The sequence below is a fragment of the Coptis chinensis genome, chromosome 3 (assembly GCF_015680905.1).
Source record: "Coptis chinensis isolate HL-2020 chromosome 3, ASM1568090v1, whole genome shotgun sequence".
Lineage (NCBI taxonomy): Eukaryota > Viridiplantae > Streptophyta > Magnoliopsida > Ranunculales > Ranunculaceae > Coptis > Coptis chinensis.
This window is the reverse complement of record NC_141458.1, coordinates 106,259,109-106,285,185: the sequence shown is the minus strand read 5'-3', so window position 1 is coordinate 106,285,185 and position 26,077 is coordinate 106,259,109. Positions and strand designations below refer to the sequence as shown.

General features: G+C 36.3%; 4 protein-coding genes across 6 annotated transcripts; all 4 read right to left on the bottom strand.

Moving 5' to 3' along the window:
• Positions 1 to 755: 755 nt before the first annotated feature.
• LOC147512621 (uncharacterized) lies at positions 756 to 6,999 on the bottom strand. Of its 2 annotated transcripts, none has more exons than XM_086595639.1 (7): positions 6,715 to 6,999; positions 5,906 to 6,322; positions 5,763 to 5,815; positions 4,167 to 4,204; positions 3,006 to 3,324; positions 2,095 to 2,405; positions 756 to 1,655 (listed from the first exon to the last, which is right to left on the bottom strand). In XM_086595639.1, exons 1-7 carry the CDS (start codon positions 6,725 to 6,727, stop codon positions 1,007 to 1,009), a joined length of 1,800 nt encoding a protein of 599 aa, XP_086451765.1. In that variant the 5' UTR covers positions 6,728 to 6,999; the 3' UTR covers positions 756 to 1,006. The 2 variants fall into 2 exon arrangements, with proteins under 2 accessions (XP_086451765.1, XP_086451764.1); XM_086595638.1 differs by having other exon boundaries at positions 2,952 to 3,324; positions 6,715 to 6,917.
• A 400-nt stretch (positions 7,000 to 7,399) lies between these two features.
• LOC147512620 (Haloacid dehalogenase-like hydrolase (HAD) superfamily protein) lies at positions 7,400 to 11,898 on the bottom strand. Its single transcript, XM_086595640.1, has 6 exons — positions 10,831 to 11,898; positions 10,654 to 10,751; positions 8,931 to 8,955; positions 8,402 to 8,522; positions 8,173 to 8,307; positions 7,400 to 7,848 (listed from the first exon to the last, which is right to left on the bottom strand). Exons 1-6 carry the CDS (start codon positions 11,309 to 11,311, stop codon positions 7,644 to 7,646), a joined length of 1,065 nt encoding a protein of 354 aa, XP_086451766.1. The 5' UTR covers positions 11,312 to 11,898; the 3' UTR covers positions 7,400 to 7,643.
• Positions 11,899 to 13,073: 1,175 nt separating this feature from the next.
• On the bottom strand, positions 13,074 to 18,473 carry LOC147512619 (ubiquitin-conjugating enzyme E2 34-like). Of its 2 annotated transcripts, none has more exons than XM_086595635.1 (10): positions 18,289 to 18,473; positions 18,090 to 18,198; positions 17,079 to 17,133; positions 16,357 to 16,395; positions 15,897 to 15,960; positions 15,719 to 15,780; positions 15,565 to 15,604; positions 15,348 to 15,375; positions 14,189 to 14,280; positions 13,074 to 13,544 (listed from the first exon to the last, which is right to left on the bottom strand). In XM_086595635.1, the coding sequence occupies exons 2-10, from the start codon at positions 18,144 to 18,146 to the stop codon at positions 13,256 to 13,258; spliced, it is 726 nt and encodes a 241-aa protein (XP_086451761.1). In that variant the 5' UTR covers positions 18,147 to 18,198; positions 18,289 to 18,473; the 3' UTR covers positions 13,074 to 13,255. The 2 variants fall into 2 exon arrangements, with proteins under 2 accessions (XP_086451761.1, XP_086451762.1); XM_086595636.1 differs by having other exon boundaries at positions 18,320 to 18,457.
• A 320-nt stretch (positions 18,474 to 18,793) lies between these two features.
• PUM23 (pumilio 23) lies at positions 18,794 to 25,921 on the bottom strand. The gene is given in 11 exon segments (XM_086595634.1): positions 18,794 to 19,293; positions 19,523 to 19,705; positions 20,456 to 20,604; positions 22,235 to 22,420; positions 22,620 to 22,739; positions 23,861 to 24,004; positions 24,236 to 24,312; positions 24,315 to 24,402; positions 24,559 to 24,864; positions 25,265 to 25,628; positions 25,711 to 25,921. Coding segments are annotated over 11 exon segments (2,034 nt in total). The 5' UTR covers positions 25,851 to 25,921; the 3' UTR covers positions 18,794 to 19,016.
• Between the last annotated feature and the right edge of the window lie 156 nt (positions 25,922 to 26,077).

Here is a 26,077-nt window from a genome sequence, read left to right as displayed (position 1 = left end):
GCACACAATTAAAAATGCTAGACACTTTGACGACAATTTTGGAGAGTGTACCCTAACTCCCTAAGTGGCCATTAATGGTAGGAGCACTATTTGCAAGCCTAGTACACATTAAAAAAAAACCTAAAAACATCTCCAATGAAAAAAAATTATTTAAAGTTTAAAATTTACATCAAAATTTCAAAAACATGTTTCCAATGGGGGTGTAAATCCAAAAAATAAGCTAATAGCTAATAGGGGAGTTTTAATTTCCCATCCGGGCTATTAGTTAAAAACATTTCGACCGCCACTAAAGCCTCAACGCCCAAATTAAAAAGAAATTGGGATGTCACTTAAACTCACGTCTGTTTTTTTTTTTTAATTTTTTTTTTTTTTCCCCAAGACCGTCATTTATTGGTTGGCCCAATTTTTAATAAACTTCGGACGTTATTTTTTTTTTTTTTTTTGTGGTTGGCCCAGTTTTAATAAACATCAAATGTTACTCAAAGTGACGTGCGGTTTGTTTTTAATTTTACCCCTTTTAGTTTTGATCAACATGTTTTTCTCTCCTGAAATTTTACAAACTCTTAAACTTTGTTGCATTTTACCATTTTGGATGGTTGAAACTATTAATGTGTAAGATGGGCCATAAAATCCTAATGGCACCTTAATGGTAGGAGCACTATTTGAGGTGCCTATATACACTCTCAATTGGAATGCCCTCATAGCTGCAATGAACTATCAACATAACCTGCCAATTGCCAAGGGAGAAAAAAATAACAGTTAAAACTGGATTACCTTTTTTTAATTGAAACACAAAGCAACTGCAGCCAAAATTATGAACGCCTCTGGGTGGAAATAAACTAATAATACATACGTAACATTAATATAACAATAATACAAAGATCTAGTAGTGTCATTGGTTTTGATAGACTGATTTCCTTCAACAGTTGGTAGACTTCCTCTGCTAAGAGCCAGTCGCCTCCAAATTCCAGTGTGTTTAAGATATCAAAACCTGCTTCAAAATGTTTTATTTTTCCTGATCTATAATTTGGTCATTTTCTGAAGTCGAATCAGAAACTTCAACTAGCCTCCCACCTATCCATTTCTTGGTTATGTTGGTTGTCCCACTAGAAGTTTGTCCTGTCTCGGTCTGTGAAGGTCCTGTAATATCCTCATTGAACAATTGAGTTATTTCATTTCTGACAAACCCATTTGCTTCAACTAGTTTCAGTTTCTGATCTTCCAGACCCATTGGACTGACCAGATTGTTGGGCCGTAAAGAAGATGAAGAGCGCTCCTCATACTTGGTTTCTTGATGCTGTCCACCGTTAATTAGGCCATGCATAGTGAGGTTACCAAAATCGAAGTCTTTAGTCCCCTTATTACTAGGGAAAGGTACATGGACCCCATTCACTTCTTTCGTATATGGAGCTGTGTGATTGTAATTACCACTATATGTTTCTTCCCCGTGATCACTTGCCCATCCATTCAGCTTAGAAGACGAGTAACTATCTTTTTCTGAAGACGTAATCTGTCCTGTCTCTATGGCTTCAATAGAACACCTTGCTTCAGCAATGAGCTTCCTGGTTTCGATAAGTGAAGCTCGGGCAAGAGGACTCATCAAAGCAGCCTCTTCAAGGCTCTTTGCTGCCTTTTCAGCTTCCCTGATCAGCAACCTGCCAAATTAAGTGGCACTTAGTAACATTTCAAACATTTTGTACATAAATAAGAACGAACACGAGCTATTTATCACTAATCTTGTACGGAGTTCCTACCAATGTACCGATCATCCTCGTACCAAAGAACCAATAGTCTGAATTAATAACGTTCTAAAATTTGAACTTGAAGGTCTACGACTAATAAAAAGGAAAGGATGTATTTGATATTTCTATCATCCAACATGGCTTAATATGGGCCCATTGTTCTATGACATGAGGCTACTAACTATCAGATTTGAACTTCCCGCAGTGAAACTTTTGGCATATAGGGGGCAACAGAGAGTTTCAACCTCAAGTAATCCCCAAAACTTCACACGTACGAAAGCAGGGTCATGATCTGTGCTGCCTTTCATTCATCCATTGCCTTCCATAAGAAAAAAGAAAGAATTGTACTTACTTTGCCCGTTCCATGGCTTCTATTTTCTTGGTTTCTGTTTCCATCCTCTGTGCTTTGATATTCTTTATCATCTCCAATTTGGAATCTGCCAAGGGATCCTTGTATGACGGGGCATTTCTCTTTGGGTTAGACCGTGCTTGGCTCTTCCTCTCATGCCCAGAATCATTATAGATTTCCTTTAATTTTTTCTTCATGGGCCTTTCTGCAGACCGTGTATCACCACTTGGCCTTCTCCTGGGTGGCCGCTTTTGAGCTCCAACAGGTGTCCCATGATACTTTTCCAGAGCAGAGCATACACGTTCACGGTAATCCTAACGAAAAACAGAGAAGAGTCAAAAGACAATCATTTAAAGGCTGTTGAGCCAGTGCTATCTGTTATCACCATGATTCATAACTGTTTCGTCCATTAGGAGATCCACTTCAGACAGTTTGAGGTTGCGATAGTTCAAAGGATCTATATTTTTGTTGACTCTGTCAAACACTGTACTTTACATGATTATAAAAGAAGCATAGGACATGCATTGCATGGTCAACTTAGGCATGAATACTCATTGTTGGACACAGTGCTGATGAATCTAGGATGAACTCCAGGAAAGAAAAGTTAAATAATGTTTCTAAATGCATTTTGGCTGACACGGATTACATTAGATCCCAGGACTCCCTGTTTGACAGTCAAATTATCAACTCTATTGATGATCACTGTGCCCACCTGAACTTTCATTAGCACTATGACAAAGGCTAGAAGTCCAAAAGATTTTAAAATCTTAGTTTTGATGGTCATGACCAACCACTTTTTAGCAAGGGTTGGACTTCCTATATGTAGGAACCTTAACAACATAATAATGACAGTAGACCACCTTTTCTGCCTGCATAACACATGATCTCTTTAAGGTATATGTATATGTCCTTACAGGATCATTCCATTTGGCGGAAATGGCCTCGGAGATCTTTCTTCGTTGCTCAGGCGACTTTGGTGCTCTTTTGTTACCCTTTGGCCGCGGCATTGACTTCCTCTGCTCAATGCTTTCCAACCACTCCTGCCTCAGATGTTCGTCCAATATCTTGTATGAATCCCACTGCAGCTCTTCTTCACCACCATAACCTCTTCTAGAAGCTTCTGCAATCAAGTTCTGCCAATCAAAACAGCAAGTTTCCTGCACCAACAGCTTCTCTCGGCGACGCTGCCACCCCATCCGCACTCCAACTCCTATTTTCATCCTAGTCTCCACACTGCAAAAGCAACAAACAGAGAATGGAAAAAATGTCTTCCAGTGTACTCCTAGAAAAGTAATCATTGTTTACAAAGTCAAAACGCTGAGACTCGGGATGAATTTTTTAGGATGAATCTATCAGAATTTATTTAAACAGATATATGTTATACAAAGGTGACATATTATACCTGAGCTGCTTCAAATAGTCTAAGATACCAGTGGCAAAAACAGGCCACATATTTAGGTAAGGGACTCACGACAGTATGGCTCAACCAATCCCACATAGTACACATTCAATAGAACAATTAATTTGCGGAAACTTCAGAATAGCAATGTCTCAGATCCTTCAATTTCACAGGCATTCCAGTGCCAATGCAAAACTTGGAAGAGAGAAGGGATTGTGTTAGTGTGTCTTAACCATAACATATTAGTACAAAGGAGTTGCTCAAAAGTATGAATCAGAAGGATGTCTGTAGAAATTGTTCAGAACTGTATGGACTTGGGAGAGCCTTCCCCTGACCCCCAGTTACTACTAATAAGGCTCCACATCAAACAAAGAGCACACAACTTTTTAGATTCAAAATCTTCTAACAACAAAAGTAGGAGAGAGAGAGAGAGAGAGTAGTTGCTTTTTACTATAAACATTGTGTGATAGTATCTACATGTGGGTTTGAAATAGAAAACATTAGGCAGAAAACAGCTAAAACGAAAAAAGGCTAATAAACCGCTAATATCTAATAGAACAGTCCATGAAGAAGTGCATATATGTGGTGATTCCCATTCTTACTGACCATTTATGCAGAAAATTTTAGATACTATGTGTTTATGCATGAGACTGTAAATGATAAAGTATGGACTCACGTCTGAGCATGGCCGAGGTTGACCAACTTCATCTTGACCTGCAGACACGATTCAGTATGTGAGAGAATGCTAAAGAAAATAGTAAATCTTAATTTGGAATAACCAAAATTTCTTACTTCCCATATCTAAAGTAGAATCAAGTTCCATTTCAATATTTCATCTATCAATGGTATTCAGTGAAATGTTTCTTATATTATCTTATGCACAAAATCACTGTGGTGACTACCATACTCAATTGACCCCATACGCAACTTCGTGGAAAATCTGGAGAACGAGAAACGAGGCCATCTACAAGGGCAGAATCTGGAGGGCGAGAAATGAGGCTAGCTTCAAAGGCAGAACAGCTTCAGTTGAGTCTACCAAAGACAAACTTATGGCTTTGGACATCAACAGATTCAGATAGGAGGGAATGCTGCTTTTGGTATCTTTTTTTTTGAAATATTTAGAGGGTTAAGGCTGACCCACACTGGTTACATTGAACAACCCTAGCCTGAAGGCTTACATTGTCCAAAGGCTCACCAACACCGTAGGGAACCTAGCCCGAGGGCTCTTGCTGATACGCCATTTTTGAGTAGACCCAACCGCCTCCACCTTGTCCATGAAGATTTGCTTTCGCTCCTTGGTCCACCTATCATAGTATCACCCTATCTCTTGCCCGAAGGCTCACCTGGTCCAAAGGCCCATCACATAATTACACAAGAAAGAAATCCCAACCAACACTTGGTGGGATTCGAGCTTGCAACCTCTCCCATGAGGAGAGGGGGTACACAACCAATTGAGCTAGAAGCTCTTGTGTAAAATCTTTGCTGTTTTCGGTATCTTGTGCTAGACTAAGGAGAAGTTATTTTCAGGCACAACTTAGTGCTTTTTTCTTATTTTCTACTTCCTCCCCTTCTATTGGTGAGTCTCTCCCTCACCTTTTTCTCTCTCAATAAATATAATGCTGATTCCTTAAAAATTAAAATAAAATAAAATAAAATAATAAACATAAAAATCACTGAGGTGGCTATAGTTTAGGAAAATTAAGTTCAAATTTGATTGTAAACGAAGCTTGTTTGGGTCAACTGTCAACAGAATCCAAGTTCACTCAATCAAGTAGGTAATCGGTTATTCTTTCATACTCACAGTGCGTAGAGAAAGTAGAATCAGTAGTCGAGCGAATCTGCTCAAACGTTTTTACTTTTTAGCAACTCAACAATATCAGATATTGACTCATTTCCAAGATTTCAGACCTATGTTTAAAGATTATAGATCATAACTTGCAAGCAAAAAGTAACTTTTCTAATGAGATGAAATCAGCTGGTTCCATAAGGTCATAACTGTAAAACCTTACAGTCCTTAGAATAGTACATACTTTTAATTCAGCAGGGGACTCCTAGGGTATTTACAGGCACTCCTTCCAGGAGAATGTGGTGTACTATCAAAGAACCATAACTACATTTTAAGGTCCTCAAACCAAACCTATTTTAGACTGCACTTTTATCTAGGAGTCTAAAAAGCGGTCTCCTTGTTATGCAAACGTTAACTCGTTAAGTCATTGAGGGCGGTTCATGCATTTTCCAATGAAAACATGCAATCAATCTTACATGACATCACCTTTGGATCCTGCATGGCAATCCTTGTTCTCTCTCTGATCCTCTGAAGGGTTTCTACACAAATACACATAGGTTAAGACTTCAACAGAAAAAGTGATTAAATTTCTGGAAGATTCAGTTTAAAAGGCAACTTAAGTTTCCCACCTGCACTGTGTTTCCTTCCCTTGTTCCATGGAACATTCCCCTTATTTGCATGGGAAATTCTCATCCTTCTTAGTTTCTCTTTTTCTTCCACGTCAGACTCACTCTCACTTGAAGACTGCGACAATTTGGGTCTTGAATCAGGCCCTGATTTGAATCTGTGATCATAATCCTCCCCATCTGGATTCTGAGTAAAATGCTTTTGTTCAAGAGTAGAAACTGCCTTTACCAGTAGCACATCCCTCGTATTGGAATGTCCCACATTGAAATTCACTTTTCTTGGGATGGATACTTTCCATGTAGATGATAACTTTTTCTCTTTTCTAAACGTAATCTTTCTTAGTGTGCTACCATGAACTAAGAACTGAGCCCTTGAGGCAAATATTTGGTTCACAAAAGAAGGCTGTGAAGTAGCAATATCTGCAGAATGTTATAGTACGGAAACTCCTTTAGTACAACCACACTGAGCAAACAAGTTTTTTTCTTTTATTTGTTTGACCATTTGTAGAGATACCAAACATGGCCTAAATTTTCATTTCAGCATATGGAGATGAATGCTGGTTCAACACCACTTGATCAATCCTCAAAACTATTTCCTAACTAGAGAAAAGTATAATATTCTAGGCTTTCTCCAAGAAATTCCAATAATATCAAACTATAACAGTTTATTAGTTTACATGGGTATACGGAGTAATTTTAATTTACCAGTTTAAATGTCTTCTTATTGATGAATATACCAAAACAACTATTAAAACAGTAAAAAAAAATCAACTGATAACTAAACAAAGAAGAAAAAGAAAAGAAAAAAGTACCTAATAAAGGCATGAGGAGGTCATATAGTCATCCAGAGAATATTGAAATGGAGATAAAGATATCCAACTTAATAATTTCCATCAATAACTTTCAACTATTTCCGAATTCCTATCTTGAAGGAAAAATATCAGAGAGCCAAAAAGAAGCAGAGGGAAAATGAGAACCACACACATATATATAGACACATAAAAAAAAACAGTGTGTTTTGGATACAAAGCAAGGCGGGGAGGGGATAACGAAACACGCCGAGTGGGTCTACGGGCCTGGTCTACTAACCTTGGGCCTTTGTTGAATGTTTTTTCTCAAGGCTTCTTATTGCTGCACCATGGATTAGGCCCGGCGAGGACTAGAACCCATATTTCACATGCTTGCTTGGGAACTTTTTAACTGGACATTCAAAACTCCATTATCAATAAATAAGATGAATAATATAAAGTTTTTCACTTTTTTCCCATCCCAATTGTCCTTGAGGTGAGCGTGCTCCTTTCTAGTGAAATTTTGCACCCAAAAATTGAACATCTATGACAAGCATATGCCAAATATTCCTAGCTACAACTCAAATCAGCACCGTTATATTCCCTAAAAATGGAACCATCAAATACTTTCTCATTTGGACGACAGATAGATCACTTACCATAAAAGTGGGCTAAAGGAGATAAAAAGTCGAGAACAGTGAACACAAACTGATAAGAAACCTTATTTAGCTTGATATTACTTGGGTCTTTCATCACAAAGATTACAACAGCAAGTTTGGACGTAGACCCTCACATATATTCCTAATTATGCGATTTCACTTCATAGACTGACATCTTATTAACTTGGTTCCTTACACTGTTTCCCTATTAGCCAACACATCCTTATGCTAAAGTTTCTGTATCTATACTATCTTCAGCTGAACACCAGAATGAGTTGGCGTGGGACAACAGATCTATGACATAACCCAGGAGAGTAGCTGCTGCTCCACTTCTTCCCAGTTATGAACTTTAGTCACAGAGGGGTGCACAGTAGCAGATCCCGTCTTTGACCAGGGATAAGAGTTCTCATAATCGAACAGTAGAACTCTCATCCCAGCATTGGCACATTCAATAGCATATCTTGGGTTGTCGTCAATCAGCACACGTGCTCCTAAAGACCTGCCAAATCCATAAACACAACCAAAACCAGATATTAATCTTTCTATAATTTTCTCTTTACACACGTTGGTATTTGATGTTGGCAATACTGGTGCCACCACACGTTGCAGTATGATGTAAAGTGAAGCGAAAACAGTGATTTTAACAATATTATGTATATTTGGCAAGTGCTTATTTCTAAATTTAAGGTATTTAATCCAAAGGTCGAGAAACAGTGAATTTATAAACATAGAAGACGTCAAGACGGGTATCCATATGGCCACTATTCATATCTAACAAAATAGAGTGTATAAGCCAAAAAAAAAACAAAGGATATGACCATACCTGCATATATCTGATTTAGGTCTTGACTTCCCATCCAGAGCAAAATGATTGCCAAAGTGAATTTCCTGAAAAAGTCCAGGATAGTGATCTTCGATCCACTCAATTGTGTGGTCTTTAATCACATTCTGCCGAGACCTATAAAAAATGAAACAAAACGATCATGTAACAAGTTCCTTGATTTGATTAGAGAAATAAGCAACCTTTTAAAAAATTCCTATACATCACTTACGTGACAATTGATAGATTGCAAAACTTAGATAATTTAAGCAGAGCACTCTGAGAACCAGGGATCGGCAGGATCCCTTTCTTGAAGTAGGAAGTCTTGAAAAACTCGTGAACTCGGATATCAGCTGCCAAATAAAGAAAGGATTATTCAGCGCAATGGGATGAAGAACACCTTCACCTTTACATTTGTACTTACTCCCACAAGAACATAACTAATAAAAAACCCTAAATTGTAGAAATATCAAAACTACTCAGTCAGAACATTATAAGAAATACTTCTTAGAATTTTTTTAGAAACCCCTTCAAACTATACGGACTGGTTTTTATAAGCTTAAGCAAATTAAATTAATATTTGAAATCTCGAAAAGAGTAGATTATAAAGTTTCCAAAAGCAGAAGCATTTCTATGGACTCTACCAAGTTCCTAGTCAAACTAAGCCATAAAGGTAATTTTTTTTTTTATTAAGCTTTATAAGAAAGTGCATTCCAAAGCAACTAATAAAATTTTGACTTTTGACTGTTGATAAGTAGTACCTTCATCGCGAGAACAATTCCATATCTGTTAAAAAAGAAAAGACAAAAAAAGATGAATGGTATTAGGCATCAGACATAGATAATTCAGAAAAAAAAAAAAAAAAAACTTATGCAGACTTGGCCAATGGGAAAAACACAAACCAAATAAAAATTCTAATATCTTTTAATTCCAGGTTGCATATACAGCAGGGGATATTCATTGGTCTAAAGGATCTTCTCATTTACACGTAACAGCCCTGAACAAGAACGACCACGTGTTCTTTATGTACTATATATACAAAGAATTCCCAGCCAAGGTAGACCCTAAAAACCTGCTTTCTTTCTTTCTATATATTAGCCACATGTACATTGAAGTGATATTATTCGGTAGAAAGCTTGTCCTCAGGTACAACGAACGCCTTCAAATGCAAGCAAACACGTTTTATTTATCTACTGACAGATAAAGAAAATTTCCCAGCCAATAAAATTTCAAAAGCGTGACGTCTTTTGTCAGGGGTGACAATTCTGTCAAAATCCCCATGTATAGGTGACAATCGCAACCAAGAGCACACATGTACTATCCACTGAGAAATATCAAAAAATTCCCGACAATCCCGCCAACTGCTGTGATTAAAAACAAACACGTTTTCTTTGTCTATTGAATGATTCAAAAATCCACAACCAATAGAGATTCAAAACTGCGAAATTGCCTAATTCAGGGGACATATACATGGGAGGATATTTCTCTGTTGGAAGCTTGTCCAAATGTATGGGCAACTGCCTCAATCAAGGGCGAACACGTTTTATTTATCTAAAAGAATTCCCAGACACCTCTAAATGCTATTGGTGCACGTTCCCATGAACAAGATGATCCACCAATAGCCTACTCTTGTCTTGATTACTTTTCAAAAAGCTTAAACTGAATAAAAGCCCTCCACTAATTGAATGTTTACTAACTAAAATAGCATTATGGTGAACATATCCAATAAATTTACTGATTGGGTCATGAAAAAAAGAAAAATTAGCATGGTTGTTCACAATGGTGATTCAATTTAGAAAGTGAACGGAGCTAAAAGGAACCTCCATAACCAGCAGATCCCAGGACTATATATTTCCAAAATCCAAATAGATCTACAGATCTATGCAATTACTATAAAGCAATCAATACAACAGGCATGTCAAAGACTGATTCTTTCCTCCTAGCTAATATTTAGAGATTTCTACAACCACAGCATGCATGACATTAATTTTTTTCTCTTTTCTTTTTTTTTCCTCCTTTCTTTTTATTTATTGTCTTCAGTAGGAAGATGATCATTCAAGTCAAAAGGTGTAAAGAACTGAAAGGAAGTAAGAAACCTCCATGTCAACGACTATGCTACACCTCCTTATAGCTAAATCTTATAGATCCATAGAACCACAAAGCAAGCATGAACAAAGGTGGGATCCTCTTTGTGCCTCAAAAACCTTCTTATGGCCAGTTTTATCAGAACAGTGAACAAAGATAGCAAGAATCTCCATAACTGGATACAAGATGGACTGTCATATGTCCTTCTAGTTAAAATCCTTAGATCTATCCAACCACATAACATGCATCAATAAAGGAGCTATCTTCTTAAATTCAAGATGGTGGTTGTTCCGAATGGATATAAGGAACCACCTATTCAACATTTCATTCTAGATAGATTCAATAATTACATACATCCACATAACATGAATGGACACAAGAGTGGCGTATTTTTATTACCTTGAAGAATTCATAAACATGGTACTCCGAAACTGAGTGATTCATAGAGTAACGATCAGCGATGAATTTGTTCAAGGCAGACACAAAGTTTCCAAGCACTGCAATACAACAAAGTTCAAATAACGATCAAATGAAGTTAAGCCACATATATCAAATGAAACACTGAAATCTGCATACCCTCATCGACATCAACAGCGACAACAAGTTTCTCAGGCACAGTAGTATGACCAGAGAATCCTAAAGAATTCCCATGTTCAACAGCTCCATTACCAGTAAACACATTGTCTTTCCTTTCATCCTCAATTCTAGGACCATTCAAGTCACGAAACAACTGTGGGTACATAGCCATTGCATGTGCCTTTTGAAACTTATTATTATCACCTCTTCTTTGAAACTCATCAAAATGTTCAGAACAACCTCTCAAATTAAACTCACCACTAGCATTAATCCTAAAATCATTCCCAGCATCTACCTTAACATTTTGAGGAAACCGTGATTGATTCGACCCATTAATCCGGCTAAAAGTATTAAAACTAGCAATTAAAGGATCCTTAAAAAGCAAAGCCATGACACCCAAATTGCTCAAACTTGTTTTCTTATCTAAATGAGCAAATTGTTGAGAGAAAAAGAGCCTCAACGTTTGCCTTTTAAGGATCATAACGACGACAACATTACAAACCCTAATGGGAATGGAATCTTCGCCAAATGGATTAGTTTTAAGACAAATGGCAAATTGGGTATTCAGAGTTATCCAATTGAATTCAAAATATAGATAACAAGTGTTCACCTAATAATCAAAATTTGTCACAACAAGGTGAATCAGTTACAAAGAATCAAACAAGTTGAATTTCAAGTGCCCATTTTGAAAAAGTTCCAAAAAATTTGATCTTTTTCTGAGAGTGATGACAGGGAAAAAGTGGAGAACCCTATATAGGAAAAAAAAATGTTAATTGAAAGTTTTGAGATTATGAAATTAAAAAAAAAATGTGGAGAATTGAAACAGAGAAGAAATTGAATTTATAGAAAAGATGATGAGGGAAATTTATTTATTCAGGAAGAAATGGAGGGAAGAAATATTTTGGGAAGAAATTTGACAATTTGGGAAAGGGTGTCGTCAGCTTCACATTAATTATTGGTCTGAGAAAAAAATGAAAATATATAATTGTCATTAATGTGCACAAAAAATAAATAGAGAGAAAACCTTAATTAATCAACTCTCCTTTTCTGTCTCTCATTCAAGCATTTGTTTATTGTTTTTATTTTTTGCTTATTTTTGGCGTTTTTTTTGTTTTTCTTTTTAAATAGTTACTATTTTTGATAGATGGTGCTTGGTAGAGGATTGGTATTTACTATTTAGCAGATGTTGGCTCTCTTGGCGGTTGGCCAATGTTAATTCTAGTTAGTAAAAAATGCTAAAAAGTTCAATTTCAAGTTATAAAAGTTGGACTTGTTCAGTTGCTCAACTCTGATTCCAACTTTTCAGTGCTTTGTGGCTCTACAACTTTTCAATCCAGCCAGTTGAGCTTATCACTTGCACAGTTACACAGTTGAGAGTAGTACTCACAAAAGTCACAACTCACAAGTCATAACTAGCCCATCCAGTTGAGTTAAATTGGGAGTTTTACTTAGTATGTGTTTGGTAAACTGGAGAAAGGAAAGTAAAAACTGGGGAAAGGAATAATCATGTTTGTTTGCAAAAGCTATGAAAATGAATAATTGTATTGTTGGGTAATGGGTGTATTAGTAGTAAGTCCCTATCTACCTATTTCCTTTCCTTTCCTTTCCACAAAATTTTCAGGGGTTAGCTAAGGACACAAAACCTTTTCCATTTCTATGATTTTGTTTCCATATGGAAAAGCCCATTTCCTTTCCATGGTAAACAAACGCCTTAAAAACTATGGAAAAGGTGGACCACTCTTATTTTCCTTTCCTTTCCATAGTGTTTCCATCATAACAAACACACCCTTAATTTGAGAAATTGAGAAACTCGTGGACTACCTCAAAATCTATCTGGAGAAAAGTGGAAATCTATTTATATTTTCAAACTACGAATAAAGACCCCGGTTTTGAGAAACTGGAATTCCGGAAATGGCTACGAGCTTAAGGAACCACTCTCTTCTAAGTGGAAATTGTCTCTACCTCCCCTCCCCTTCTCCTGGTTGGATGTCTTTTCATAATTTCATCCTATTGCGTATTTGGTTTGGAACTCAAATCCAAATTTTAGCGTCGTAATCAGGCCCCATTGATCCATCATCACAAGAACGTAGCAACTAGCAACAGATTTGTGGATATACAAAATAAAGCAGCATACATACCTTTGGAACCGTTGCAATATTAATCCAATTTGTTTCAGTTTTAACTGCAGACTTGCCAGATCCATTATTCATAGTTGATAGTTCATGTGATCGAAGTCAAAAGTATCAAGCGCAATGAAGATATATTTCAAAGTGACGAGGGGAAAATAACAAGTTTAAAGGAGATAGAAAACTAATCTGATTGTCCCTTAAAAGTTCAAACTGTTAGTTACACAATAACAAAATCAAGATAAGCTTAATGTGAAGGTATCCTTCAGTATATATTCATCCAATTCTCTAGTCAGAGATTAAAGTTGGATCAGAGGCAGAGCCATCACAATGCCAAAGACAGACACCAGCAACACTAGCATCCATAAGGGGAAGTTTTTCGATTGCTTCCTGTTAATTATAGTGTCCTTTGGAACTTCATCTCTATTTTGGTCTTGCTGCAGTATGCCATGGTTAGATGTCCGACGTGATGCAGATTCTTCCTTTGTAGAGCCATTTGATGATGGCTGCTCCGAAACCGATTGTTCCAAAAGCTTTTGCTGGTTATACTTCTCTACATACTCGGGGAAGATCTTCTTGAACGTTGGGCTGTAAGGACCAAATGTAGATTGTAACTTGTAATAGAGAAGAATAACTTTGTCATTTAGCGATTCAAGTCTATTAATACAACATCACCCGAAGTCCAACTATTATCAGAAGTTATTATCCAGGTTAGAGGAAGAGCAAACAGTAACTGGCTTACGAAACGTATTTTTGGATCACTAATAATAGCTTGAGTCTGTGTAGCTTGGTAGGAGTACTTGACATCAACACACCATTTTACAATTCATAAAACAGCATATGACCAAATTTCAACAAAAGTGTTTTGTTTACAGTTAATTTTATTTTTATAACAAATAGCAAAAGTGGGGATTGATACCCAACTGACCAGGACGAATCATCAAACTTTTAATTACTTCTCAACGTTATATAACTAGACCCAAAAGAATCTATTGGACATAAAAAAAGGGTTAGTTAGTGTTACCCCTCCCCCCTAAGTTGACTTTTTTTTTGTGTGTACTTGGGGAATCCTAATTGGCTCATCTAGTGGTGGTGGTGGTGTGGGGGGTAATACTAGTTAACCCAAAAAAAAAAACTCCACCTCGTGTAAAACTAAAAGGTATTCTTGGATAATCAAAGCAGATATAGAGATTTAAATAATGCAAACAACACATTGATGCTAATGAGCTTACTTTTTACAATTGAAGGCAAGGGACGCCTTTGCCAGTCGCTGCTTCTCAGCAACGGTAGTTGAGACGCTTCCAGTTGTGGGACTGTTGTCCATCTGAGAGGGTAAAAGGAAAGAAGGAAAACTTTGATTAGTAAAATCTGGCACCACAAAGTTATGATTTGCTTCAAACCAGCACTAGCCACACCACCATGGACCAACAACATATAATGATAGTAAGAATAATAAAATAGTGACAATAATAATAAATAATAATAATAACAGCCACAGGACTGTTTCTCTCTTTCTCAACGTGGTATCATATGGAAGCTGTTAGAACAAAGCTGAAACAAAAGCTTACAGTGCTCTGTGAATGCGGACCTTATACTCGCAGAAAGAGAGACATGAAGCATACTGAGTTCTCATCTTGCAACACAAACCTGATTCTTTTCAAGGCTTAAACAGAACCCACTAGATACTGCTTAGCTGGGTGACCACTGGCCACGTATTGATAAAAATGACTCTAACAGAACAACCATACAGCAATTTCGCTGAAGTTGTGAGTCAGTGTTTCATAGTACAGAGTCAGAGACTTAAAATAGCTTTTTTAACTTTAGTAGTAGTGAGGTTGTCTGTGCTATAGTAATATAGCTTCCCACAGGTGGTCACTGGCAGTATATGAGGTTGTCTGTGCTATAGTAATATAGCTTCCCACAGGCCACATCTTTGCTGACAAACTGATTAATTTTGGTTTTCGATTTGTTAGAAATAGATTTATGATGGTACATTTATATACATACTTCCATATGATGTCTTTGTGGGACCAGATTTCACACCATACTTATTATTTTATCAAGCATAAAATGAATGAACTATAATAGTTAGTGTAAGGGTTCAACCTAGCCATATGGAAGAAGCCCATAATATGCATGTGGACAGAGCAGATCGATATAGTATATTTAGTATAATCCAAATATCTTGTAATCGGGTCAGAGCCTAATCATCATGCTTTCACTATGATTTTCATACAATATCAAACAGCTGGGAACAGATGAAACTTTTCTTCTAATATAGTACAGAGAAGTCTCTTTCCATGGCAAGCTACAAAAGTACAGAATGAAACTGTCCTTTCCAAAAACAATATAGTAATGAAATAATAAATAAACAGAATAGTAAGAACTCACCATAAATGAAAGAAGCCCCGTAAGTATGCTGCATCAATGAGGTACAAACAATTTAGTTTATGTAATATATTAGTTAATAAGAATGTTCAGCAATTGCATCTACCCACATGGACACCACAATATATAGGGGATTTGTCATGTCAAACACCACCATGTTATAAACAAAAGTTTGAAAGGAGTTCCAAAAGACACCATTATAAGCCTGTCTTTCTCATACCTCGAAACAGACCACATTGGATTCCAACTTTCGGGATGAACTGGAAGAAGAAAAATCAACACATTAAATACATGGGCCAGCTCGAAATCATGCACAAACTTTTTGCCAATGGTTCAATCATGAAATTACATCAAGATGTGAACAGATAACTTACAATCACTCATTGATAAGCAGATCTTCTTCTGAGTAATAAAACGTCCATTCGGGGTGGTCATGCTAACTCATGGAAAGAAGCATCACCAAAATGACATACAAGTCAATATCTTCAGAAGTAGAAAGTCGAAACAACAAGCACAAAAAAAGGATCTGCGGAATAGCTATGGTAAACCTACCTGATGCCTGGAGGTTTAAACGGATACTCTGAAGGAAACTTGATTTTCCCATAATAATATCCACCTGATCAGCGTTAACAAAATAGAATACCTCATTACAAAGAGCAAGAGGATCTCAACTACAGTGAAATAAGACTTAATGATGTGACACGCACACAAACACGTGTTGTGTTCTTTTGTCATTATTATTTTTGTTTATCATGGCCATGTTGGTCCAGTAATAATAGCCCAATTAGTTAGTTGTTTTAGGCTAAAGGAGAAAGGCCTACTATAGAATAGGAGACTCCTTCCCAGAACAGTTCAGTTGTTTTATGGAAAGATTATTATTCTTATGAAGTTATCAATTTATTGAGAAATTGTTATTATTGAGTTTTATTTTTGATTGAAACTTCTGCCAATTGATTTACATCACTTAATATGTTCAATTCACAAAACAAAATCTTTGGCAAATATAACATACCAGCAAAAGGAGTGCCTTCGCTTCCTTCCAATACATAATCTGAGATAAGAAAAAAAATATGTAAGAATCAAATCAAATTATCAAACTACAAAAACAGCACATCAGTAAGAGCAAAAGACATATATGAAAGAAAAGAAAGAGGATTCACAGATATGTGTGCTTTACCTGTCAAGAATATAACTACGATCTATGTAGTTACGCATCTACAATTGACAGGGAGGCAAAAAAAATAAAAAAACCATCCACCCCCCCCCCTCTCAGTCGTCTTGACTCCCTCCCCAGCTACCCTATGCATTTTATGTTGTTGATAGGCACACCTGATCAATAGAGTAAAATTTTCATACGTACAAAAAGGTACATTATGAGAGACTGAGAGGTTTACCCAAAATAGGCCAAGGTTTTATCTTGATTTTTCTTTTTCGTGTGAAAGACGAGCTACATCTACTATTCGATAAACAGACGAGAGATAACCTAAACAGCAAGAAGTACACACCTTTTTCTATGCTTCTATAAAAGAAAAAGAAATAAATTTCTTAACCAGTAAAGACTATTCTATTTTTCTTAATCAAACATCTTATTAAAATTCTACCGAAGTACATAAAAACTGTTACAATATTTGATAAGGATCTTATGCAAATGTATCATGCAGAGACCATATAATGATTAGAAACCAAAAATCAAATTATCCTAGAAGACATTTGGGGAGAAATAAATCAACTCACGCCACTCCAATATATCAGTAGGAGAAGGACGAGCCTCAACATGGGAAACTGGCTCCTACAAGCACAAAAAAAATGGAGTTAGCCCCATAGAGGAAAAAAATACGATAGAGCAACTCAATGAATATCACACAATTAAAAGCCACAATATAGGGAACTCCTAGCTATTGAGAATATGCCAAAAGAAGGGGTGACACTTATCGTAACAAAGTGGAAAAAAGACATGTATTCATGCATTAAGACTGTGTTTGGTTCGCTGAAAATCAATTCCAAATTGAAATTAGATTCTTTGATTTGTGTTTCTATGAATTGGTTTTTCAAGAAACTGGATTATGTTTGTCTGGTTATAAATGGGAAAATTTATTTTTAGTTGAGTTTAGCTCGGGAGTACCGGATCAAGGCTTATGAAACCTGCGAAGCATTCAATCAAAACCAGCTATCTTCACATCTCTCCTCCTCTCTCTCCTGGCGTCGGGTGGCCAAAGTTAGAAAACAACTTCTTTTTTCTGAAAGTCGAGGTTGCTTTCCTCCTTTCCAACCCATTTAAAGAATCCGTTTTCCAATTTTTCATTTTCCAGGTAGAACCAAACAGTTGAAAGTTTTCAATTTCCATGAAAACACTCTCTTTTCCTCACTTTTCCTTGAACCAAACACAGCCCAAGTGTTTTGTCTTAGGGGAGGGGAATTTCTCCATTACAAATGAGCAAAAGGGAGTCTATGATGATCTCCCAAGAGAATTCTCACCGCCACAATTCACTTTGAAGTGGAGATTCTTTAATTGAAAATTATAAGTCCCCTTTTTATTTTTGGTTTACTCGAATTACAATTCTCTCAAACGATTGAGTAGAACATTGCAACACATGGACTACAATTGTAAATTAATATTAGCGACAATTTGTTAGAAGGTCTAATTCCAGTTGGCATCTGGACAAGTCCTAAAACAGTTTTCTAACACTAGAAAAATAAAAGAATAGTTGTCCATAGAAATCTGTAGATTAAAATATAAACACATACTTTACAAAGTGCTCTATACTCTTTCTGGAGCCGCTTGACGCATGACTTCTCTGCCATTTGATAACAGTTTCAAAATTACTGTTCAAGCCAATAAGTGTCAAACCTTCACCTACAAAAAAAACACACAAAAATTACTACATAACAACATAATTGAATTCGCGACATAAAAATAAAGGAGCATGATCAGTTCACAATTGACCTAATTGGTAGAATGAAGAGACTGAAATTACGGCAAATCTGTGAAATTTCGGTATTAGATATTTATTGGCGTTGAGTTCACGTCGATTATAATTATTAAACCGCTCTCTCTCTCACTTTTTAGTTTGCTTCGACAACTTGTTTCATTCATCGAGATGCGTGTTTCGTATATGTAGCACTGAATATGATCTCCTGCTTCTCGGTTCACGTTATAGATACTGTCTCGAGATAGATTGACGACTACTTCCGTGATACGGCCCTAAAGTAGTCCAGCTGTAAATTTTCACGTGTTTGTTTGTTTGTTATGTTGTGACTGAATTTGGTCGGGAAAGAAATTTTCATAAACTTTTATTACAGCCCAAATTGGAGCACACGCCAAATTTCTATAGCAATTTTACCAATTTTGGAGGGAGAGACACAGAATGATATGTAGGTGGCCCAACTGAACTGGACTTCAGGTCCAATCAAACTGCATCCAGCACAAAGTTACTATTTCAATACCCTAATAGTCTAATACCAACCTTAATAATTTGCGGGGCTGAAATTACAAAATTTAACTGAAATGGATAACACAAAACTTTCCACTACCTAATTTGTAATTTTATAACAGTAAAAATACAAACCATCTCATCTCGAAAGCTACAGTTTCGTTTCATGTTCACCTTGTGAAATGATTTCTTCCATCACCAGTTCACCATCTTTCACTTTGTTACGCTGGAAAATAACATTTTAGGCGCGACCAGCTTTTCTAATTTTGCCTTTTCCGTTATCTTTTCTTTTCATAATATCAGAGGATGTACCAGAGGAAGCCAAGAATTGATCCATCTCTTGCTTTACCTTCTTCACACCTTTTGGAAGTTGTTGATCAGAAGGAGGCTCAGTGGCGCTAAAGCTTTTGCGTTTGGAAGACTCAGTTTTACCAGAGCCAAATATGCTATAGTATTCTTTATGAGTTTTCTCTCTTGACTCTTGCCTAGACTTCCATTGATCTGGCCGTGTTGCGTATCTGCGTAAGGTAATAAGAAGAAAAATTATATAAACCACAAAAAATTTGAAGTACACAATGCAACTTTTGACTGTAAATCATGTTATCTAGCTTAACCGTTCAAAAATTATATAAGTTTCTTAAACAGATTGAAAAATGCAGTTTTAACCTTTTACTGAAATTCCAGGATGCAATTGTTCTTCTAGATAATGTAAGCACATCTCATGTGAAAACAGTAATTTTAGCTTACCCATCAATATCTAGTTTCTTTGAAAGATAAGGGCCCTGTTTTGTCTTGGAGAGTTCAGGTCGCACAGCTAACAGTTCAGATACTATAGTCTCCTTCAGTGATGAATTACTGGCACTAAAACACTTCTCAACTGTATATGAACCTGACGGATGCATTGAAAGCTCTCCAAAATGACCCTGAAGCCTTCAATTGAACCAAGAACGAAGGATCAAAATCAATGCAACATATATATTTTAGAATCGCAAGAAATAAATATATTTTTTACTCAACCAGAACCTTTTCACATATTGAAATCAAATGAAAGCCATCTACTATTTTGGAAACGCATCCATAGAACACTATCATTGTTCAGTAACCAAACAATAAGTAAAATTAGAAATCTGATCACAGAAAAAGCTGGAAACTTGTATACTACATATTTGGCATGGACGAGTCACACTTTTCCAGAAATTTTGAGAAATTGAGAGCTTAGGTGATTTTTGTTCTTCATTTTATATGTTGGATAAAAGTGCAATGCCAACAATGCTTTTGACGCATAATAAGAAGATTAGCCTTGAATTAATAACTTTACATGACACCATACTACCACTTGGTACTTTAAACTATCCAACAATAGACAAAATTTGGTAAGTTGTCATACATGGGAACACAGCAAATGAAGAAGCTGGATTCATCAAGTTCATTAATATGGTATCAGCTCCAGAAAACAGATGCATTTTATATACTTTAATTTTAAACCTAGGCATGTGAATTTGCATTTATTCATGTTATATATGCTCTACTCGTAGTTGAGTATGGCAGGAAATTCTCAACATCTAACTAACATAGGGGAAATTAGTTTGCTTCTGAACAAGCAACTGCAGTTATCCTCTATATTGCAGGAGCATAAGCACCATAAACTGAAGTTCTGGAGAAGAACGATTTATCACTTACTTCGCAATGAATTTGCGCTTTTGTCTTGCGGAAGCATCAGAGCAGAGGAAGGACTCTATAACCCGCCCTCCCCCAGCATCTTTTGCAGTTTCAAGAGCGTACTCAGCTTCCATTGATAGAATGCTCATGGCATATGACTGAATAAACTCCTGTGAAATTTAAAAGGTTTATACGTTACACATCAAATAAAATAAATCATCATTCGGATAGCTATAAAGTTACGGTAGAACATGATCTCCTGAGAACTAAACAATAAGATCTCAAGTACAGAAATATGTCACTTCTATCGAGAACAAATGCTGCCCCCATTGGAGCAGTATCAGACCTGAGAGGACCTCTAAAAAAAATAGCAGACATCATATACGGTGTGATAATGCAGTACACAAACAAGAGACTATCACAATCCACATTCACTTATTGACCAGGTCACTAAGTTGTAACCAAATGATACACTGCACTCAGCTCAACTCATCCCATCTACCCATCTGGACTAAACTGCATAGAGGCTATCCTCTCCAAGACGCTGGCTAGAATTTAGCATCCCCTAAAGATGAAGAAGTATCATCTCTATGCAAAAAGAATGTCTCTGCCTATAACCTCCTCTCATTGATACCTCAGTTCTTAATGATTGTGTTTCATCTGTTTTCATAGCGTTTGATGGTAGCAACAAACAATAACAGAGTCCAGTGATCCATCCATAACCATGTTTACTTCAACATCCATATGACGTGCTATCATTTACTTGTGTATAGCACGTACCATGCAACAATATGCACCCCATCAACATCTTTCATTCTTTTTTGCTTTTGTTGTTGATAGTTACAAGTTTATTCATCTAAACCCCTGAATCCCCCCTCCCTTAAGAGATTGATTTGATCCCAAGACCTTCGGCCCAACCTCCCAACGCTTATCCAGTAGGCCACTGGCACCTCAGGGCTCAACCAAGGAGCAAGGCAAACATTTACATTACCCTAATGCTTTTTATTAACTCAATATTGCCATACTGGTAAAGAAGCAAGGAACACTAACTATATTCCTATAATCCTATGTACCAAGGACACTTCATATTCTTTAAAAAAAATCCGTGTCAAGACACCGACCCACCGGTACTCGTGTCGGACACAAGGACATGTTATGCATACTATTTCAAGCTAGGGTTTCTTTTAAACCTAAAAGACTGAGAACATAATCTAGTAACATAGTGACAGCTCCATATATCCATATATGCAACTTCATAGTAATTTTCATGCAAGGAGGCGCTTTGTGCGGTCTTCAATCCAAGAATTAGTTGTGTAATTAAAGAATAATAGTAATTTTCTATTTGATTAGCTGTCTTCGTGTCCTACATCATATAGGTCACCGTGTCGGACACTCCGTATCCGTGTATCCATGTCAATGCGACTTATGACAAAGCAGAACCTTACAATTAAATCATTTACTATGCTAAACGGTTCATTTTTCCTTTCAAGATTATGTAACTTGAGTAATTTTGTGAACTAGATACTACAATAGTATGCAAATGTGGCTCTTAGAGACTTTAGATTTAAAGACTTTGTGTACAATTGGGATCCCATTAAAGTGACTCTTAGTATTATGCTAAGAGTGCGCCAACATTGTAACTTGTAAATTCTTGTCTGGAATGAGATTATCTTTTATTGACGAAAATAAGATGCTAATTAAAACAAGAATGAACAGAAAAGGGATGCAAATGAAAGTTTAAAGAAAAGGAACAAACATCAACTCGGTGCTAGAACAAAGAAAAGAAAAATATTAACATACAGATGGATATTTGAAAATTGTTTGTAGCATCAGGCAACCCAAAACATGCATTCTTTCACCGCTTGCCCATTTCCAATTTGACTTATCTTCAGACCACAAATAGCTTTCAAGAAATAATATTCTAGGGACAACGAAGCTGGGAGACTCAGTTGGTAAACATACTGCACCAACAAGGGATTCAGAACACTGCAATACATCAATTTAGCATCACTATCAAAATCAAAAGAACAGGATCAGCTGAATAGTAATACCTGTGACTCACAAAACAGAATGTATATGTGTCTATCACAAGCTGCATCTCAAGAACTCTACAATTTTTTCCACGGACCGAGTGTGAAAAGAGCTAATTGTAGGAATATAATAGCACTTCAATAGATATATATACCTCTCTTTCATGTTTATGGAGCCTCTGACAAGCAGCTAGGAGAGACGCAATCACTCCTGCCTTTCCATTTTCAAGAAGATCTTTAAAGTTTCCTCCAAGTTCATCCCAGATCAGGTCCATCTAAAGTAGCAAATAAAAGAATTGGTCATGAATAATTTATTTCATACGTGGGGTAGCCATTGGTTTCAAGAACTATAGATCATCACGACTTGCATGAAAAAATAATACCTTAAAGTTATATAGATTTCACAATATGATCTATGAAAACATTTGGCATGATTATTAACAATTAAAGACATATTAAAGTTGTCAGACCATAATTTCATATGAGGGTTTACCATATCGGAATGTTAAGTGCAGAAAAATCCAATAAGGTTATAAGGCTCCAAAAGTAAAGCAACTAAATAGAACACTCATTAACAGAAATACTAACTAAAGAAAAAGTGCGGGCAATGTGCAGCGGGATGCTTCCATAGAAATTATGAAAGGCCCAATTTCTACTAAACACAACTTGAATTGACCAGGTGAGTATATGACAACTTCTTTTATCACTCCGGGTATAAGTGTAACATCTTGAATTGCTATTAAGAAGATTGCACCTTTATTGATGCATGTTATGTGATTGTATAGATCTAAGGATTTTAACTAGAAGGAGATGTAACATAGTCTCACATATTCACATGGAACCATCTCACAGTATGACTCTAGATATAAATTAGTTCCTGAATCACATATGATTGCATGAGTGCAAGACCAACATTTAAATTTTACTCAAGTAGGTATAGTATGCAAAAGTGTTATATAATTTCTTTTGCATCTTCTTCAGCACTGAACAGAAACGCCACACATAACTTAAGTAAATGCAGATGACTCCATTTTAGGATACAGAAAGCAACAACAAGATTAAATGTATAGTCATCATAACAACATAACACATCAAATACATAATCAAAAAATTGGCACTGCTTTTATGAAGGCATAACTAAACCACTATGCCCATAATGAATTAATGATGGATAGCTAATCCCATACACTAATATAGTGTTACCCTGTGTATGGTCTCATAGAACCAAACCAAAGGTTCAAAATGATAATATTCTACAACGGATCTGTTATAAGATTCTACTATTGTCTTAGTAATGATAAGAATGAAACCACTAACCGTGGGTCCGCTATAATATCCTACAACATATAAATAATGGACAGCAAAGACTCCAAATTTAAAATGTTAGACCACATACTTGACCTTGACATCTTGGAGAAGAAACTAATGCTTGGATTACAAAGCTTCCACAATGATCAGACGAGATCTTGAACAACGATTTTCTGAAAATTTTTGTGAAAATTTCATTGTACAAATCCTCAGGCGCTACTTCCAAAATGACCTGCAAAATGTTAGATAAGATCTGTCACAAACTGAGCAGCAATAGCCTTTATTTTTTTTGCATTTTTTGAGGTGTTTCAAGTTTTCAACTACTAAAAGATAATCTCTAAGCATTTAAAATAGCATACCATTCCTTACAATTGATAGTACATCCCAACATATCTATTTTCCAATAAAAGAAGAGAGAACCAAAATGCGAGTAATATAAATCTTTAAAAGTAAAAAGGCATACCTCCATTAAATGACTAAAAGAATTGTCCTTAAGCAAATTCACAATGCCACGCACTGCAGTAACCTCTATTAAGTCCCCTCTCTAATATTTTCTTCATTGCAGCCAAGAAGAAGAGGAATTATGTGCATCAACTCTTGATCTACTCCAACTAATAGCTTTAAAGCCGTCTGCAACAAGAATAATAACTAAATCATTTAATGTCAATGAGCACTTTTTGCATTTTAAATCATGAAGATCCACAACCTTAACCTGAAATTCAGAGCTTAAATGTTGGACTAACCTTGAACTTAACAAACACCATACTAGATAGAGGGAAGATGTACCTGCAATACCAAACTGCTGTACTGGTCAACTTGCAGGGTTGCAATATCTTCTCTGCCATGTTTCAGCATTTCCTTTACAAGAAATATCAGTAGATGTGGGAAACTCTGGTGAGCATGCTGTGAGATATCTAATCCTGGGTTAGATTCTTTCATATTCAACCTCTCTGCTAGAGTAGTAGCTGACTTTGTAACATGAAACTCCTCTGAAAAATCTAATGGTATTCCTTTACATATACAAAGAAGACTTCGAAGAACATGAGATCCATATGGGTTACACATCACATCGAGTGGTTTGACAACTATCACCTGCCAAAGAACAAGTCAGCTTTGTAAGTGCAAGACGAAACAAAACAGGCATTCATAAAGAAAAAAAATATATACTTTATACTGGCTAGGTATACAAAAGTAATGCAACTACTGTACTCTCAGAATGAAAATGTTGTACAATTCAGAGAGTTAGATCAACATTTCTATCTCATAGATCAAGATAAGAGGAAAAGACAGCCCATTATCAGTATTTACAGGGTTTCTTCCAAAATTAAGACCATTATTAAACATAGTAACATGAACAAGGCAGTACATAGACTTCAGTGATAAATCATACAATGGCAAAATTTTCACTACCATGTAAATTAACAATGTGCAGCTTTCCAAACACTTGGTATCCCCGAGTCCCTAAAGTCAATATAAGGTACAAAGATCATACCTCGCATATCTTTGTTAACGTTTCTTCAATAACAATGTGTGCGTCCTCATCTTGCATATGCATGTTCAAGTACTTGAGAACTGTCTCTGCCACATGGGATCCAGACCTATCCATTGCAATAATAGGAAAGTCTTGTGCACAACTTCGTAGAAAAGCACAAAGATGAAAAACATCACAGCCTTTAATGAGATCCTGCAAAGTATGGCTTATAATATAATCCGTTGCAAGTTCCAACTCTTTTCCCCTAGCTTCCTCGAGCGCATTACCACATATTAATAATCGCTGCTCGTACTCAACTTCACTACCTTCGATAGCATTTGCAATTTCCGCAAAATAAGTGGTTAATTCAGGATCGACCTGTTTCCTACACCAGTCAAATAGTTAAATGTTTATCACGTTAGCCAATATAACCAAATAGTTAAGGCACGAATTATTTATATACGAACCTTACAAATGCTGGTTCAGGTCTCGTGCCAAAGGAGTTTTCATTATGGTGGTCCCCATGATCATCGTTATGTTTTTTCGCTGGCCTCCTGTTCTTCTTTTTTTTCCCATCTTGTTTTCTAAAATTCTCCTCTCCAGACATTTAAGCTTTAAACTCGGCCGTAGTCAACTAGTGTGCTGCTTGAGTTCTTGTACTTGCAGTTGAAACTTGAAAGAGAGAGAGAAGTAGGTTTTAATCTTATGGGCCATTTTATAATTATGTGGGCTACTATTACGGCCCAAATTGTAATAGACCAGTCCTTAAAAGGCCCATTTTTGAAATTATGCGATATTTATCGGCACTCTACTATGTATCTTGCAAGAAAAGAA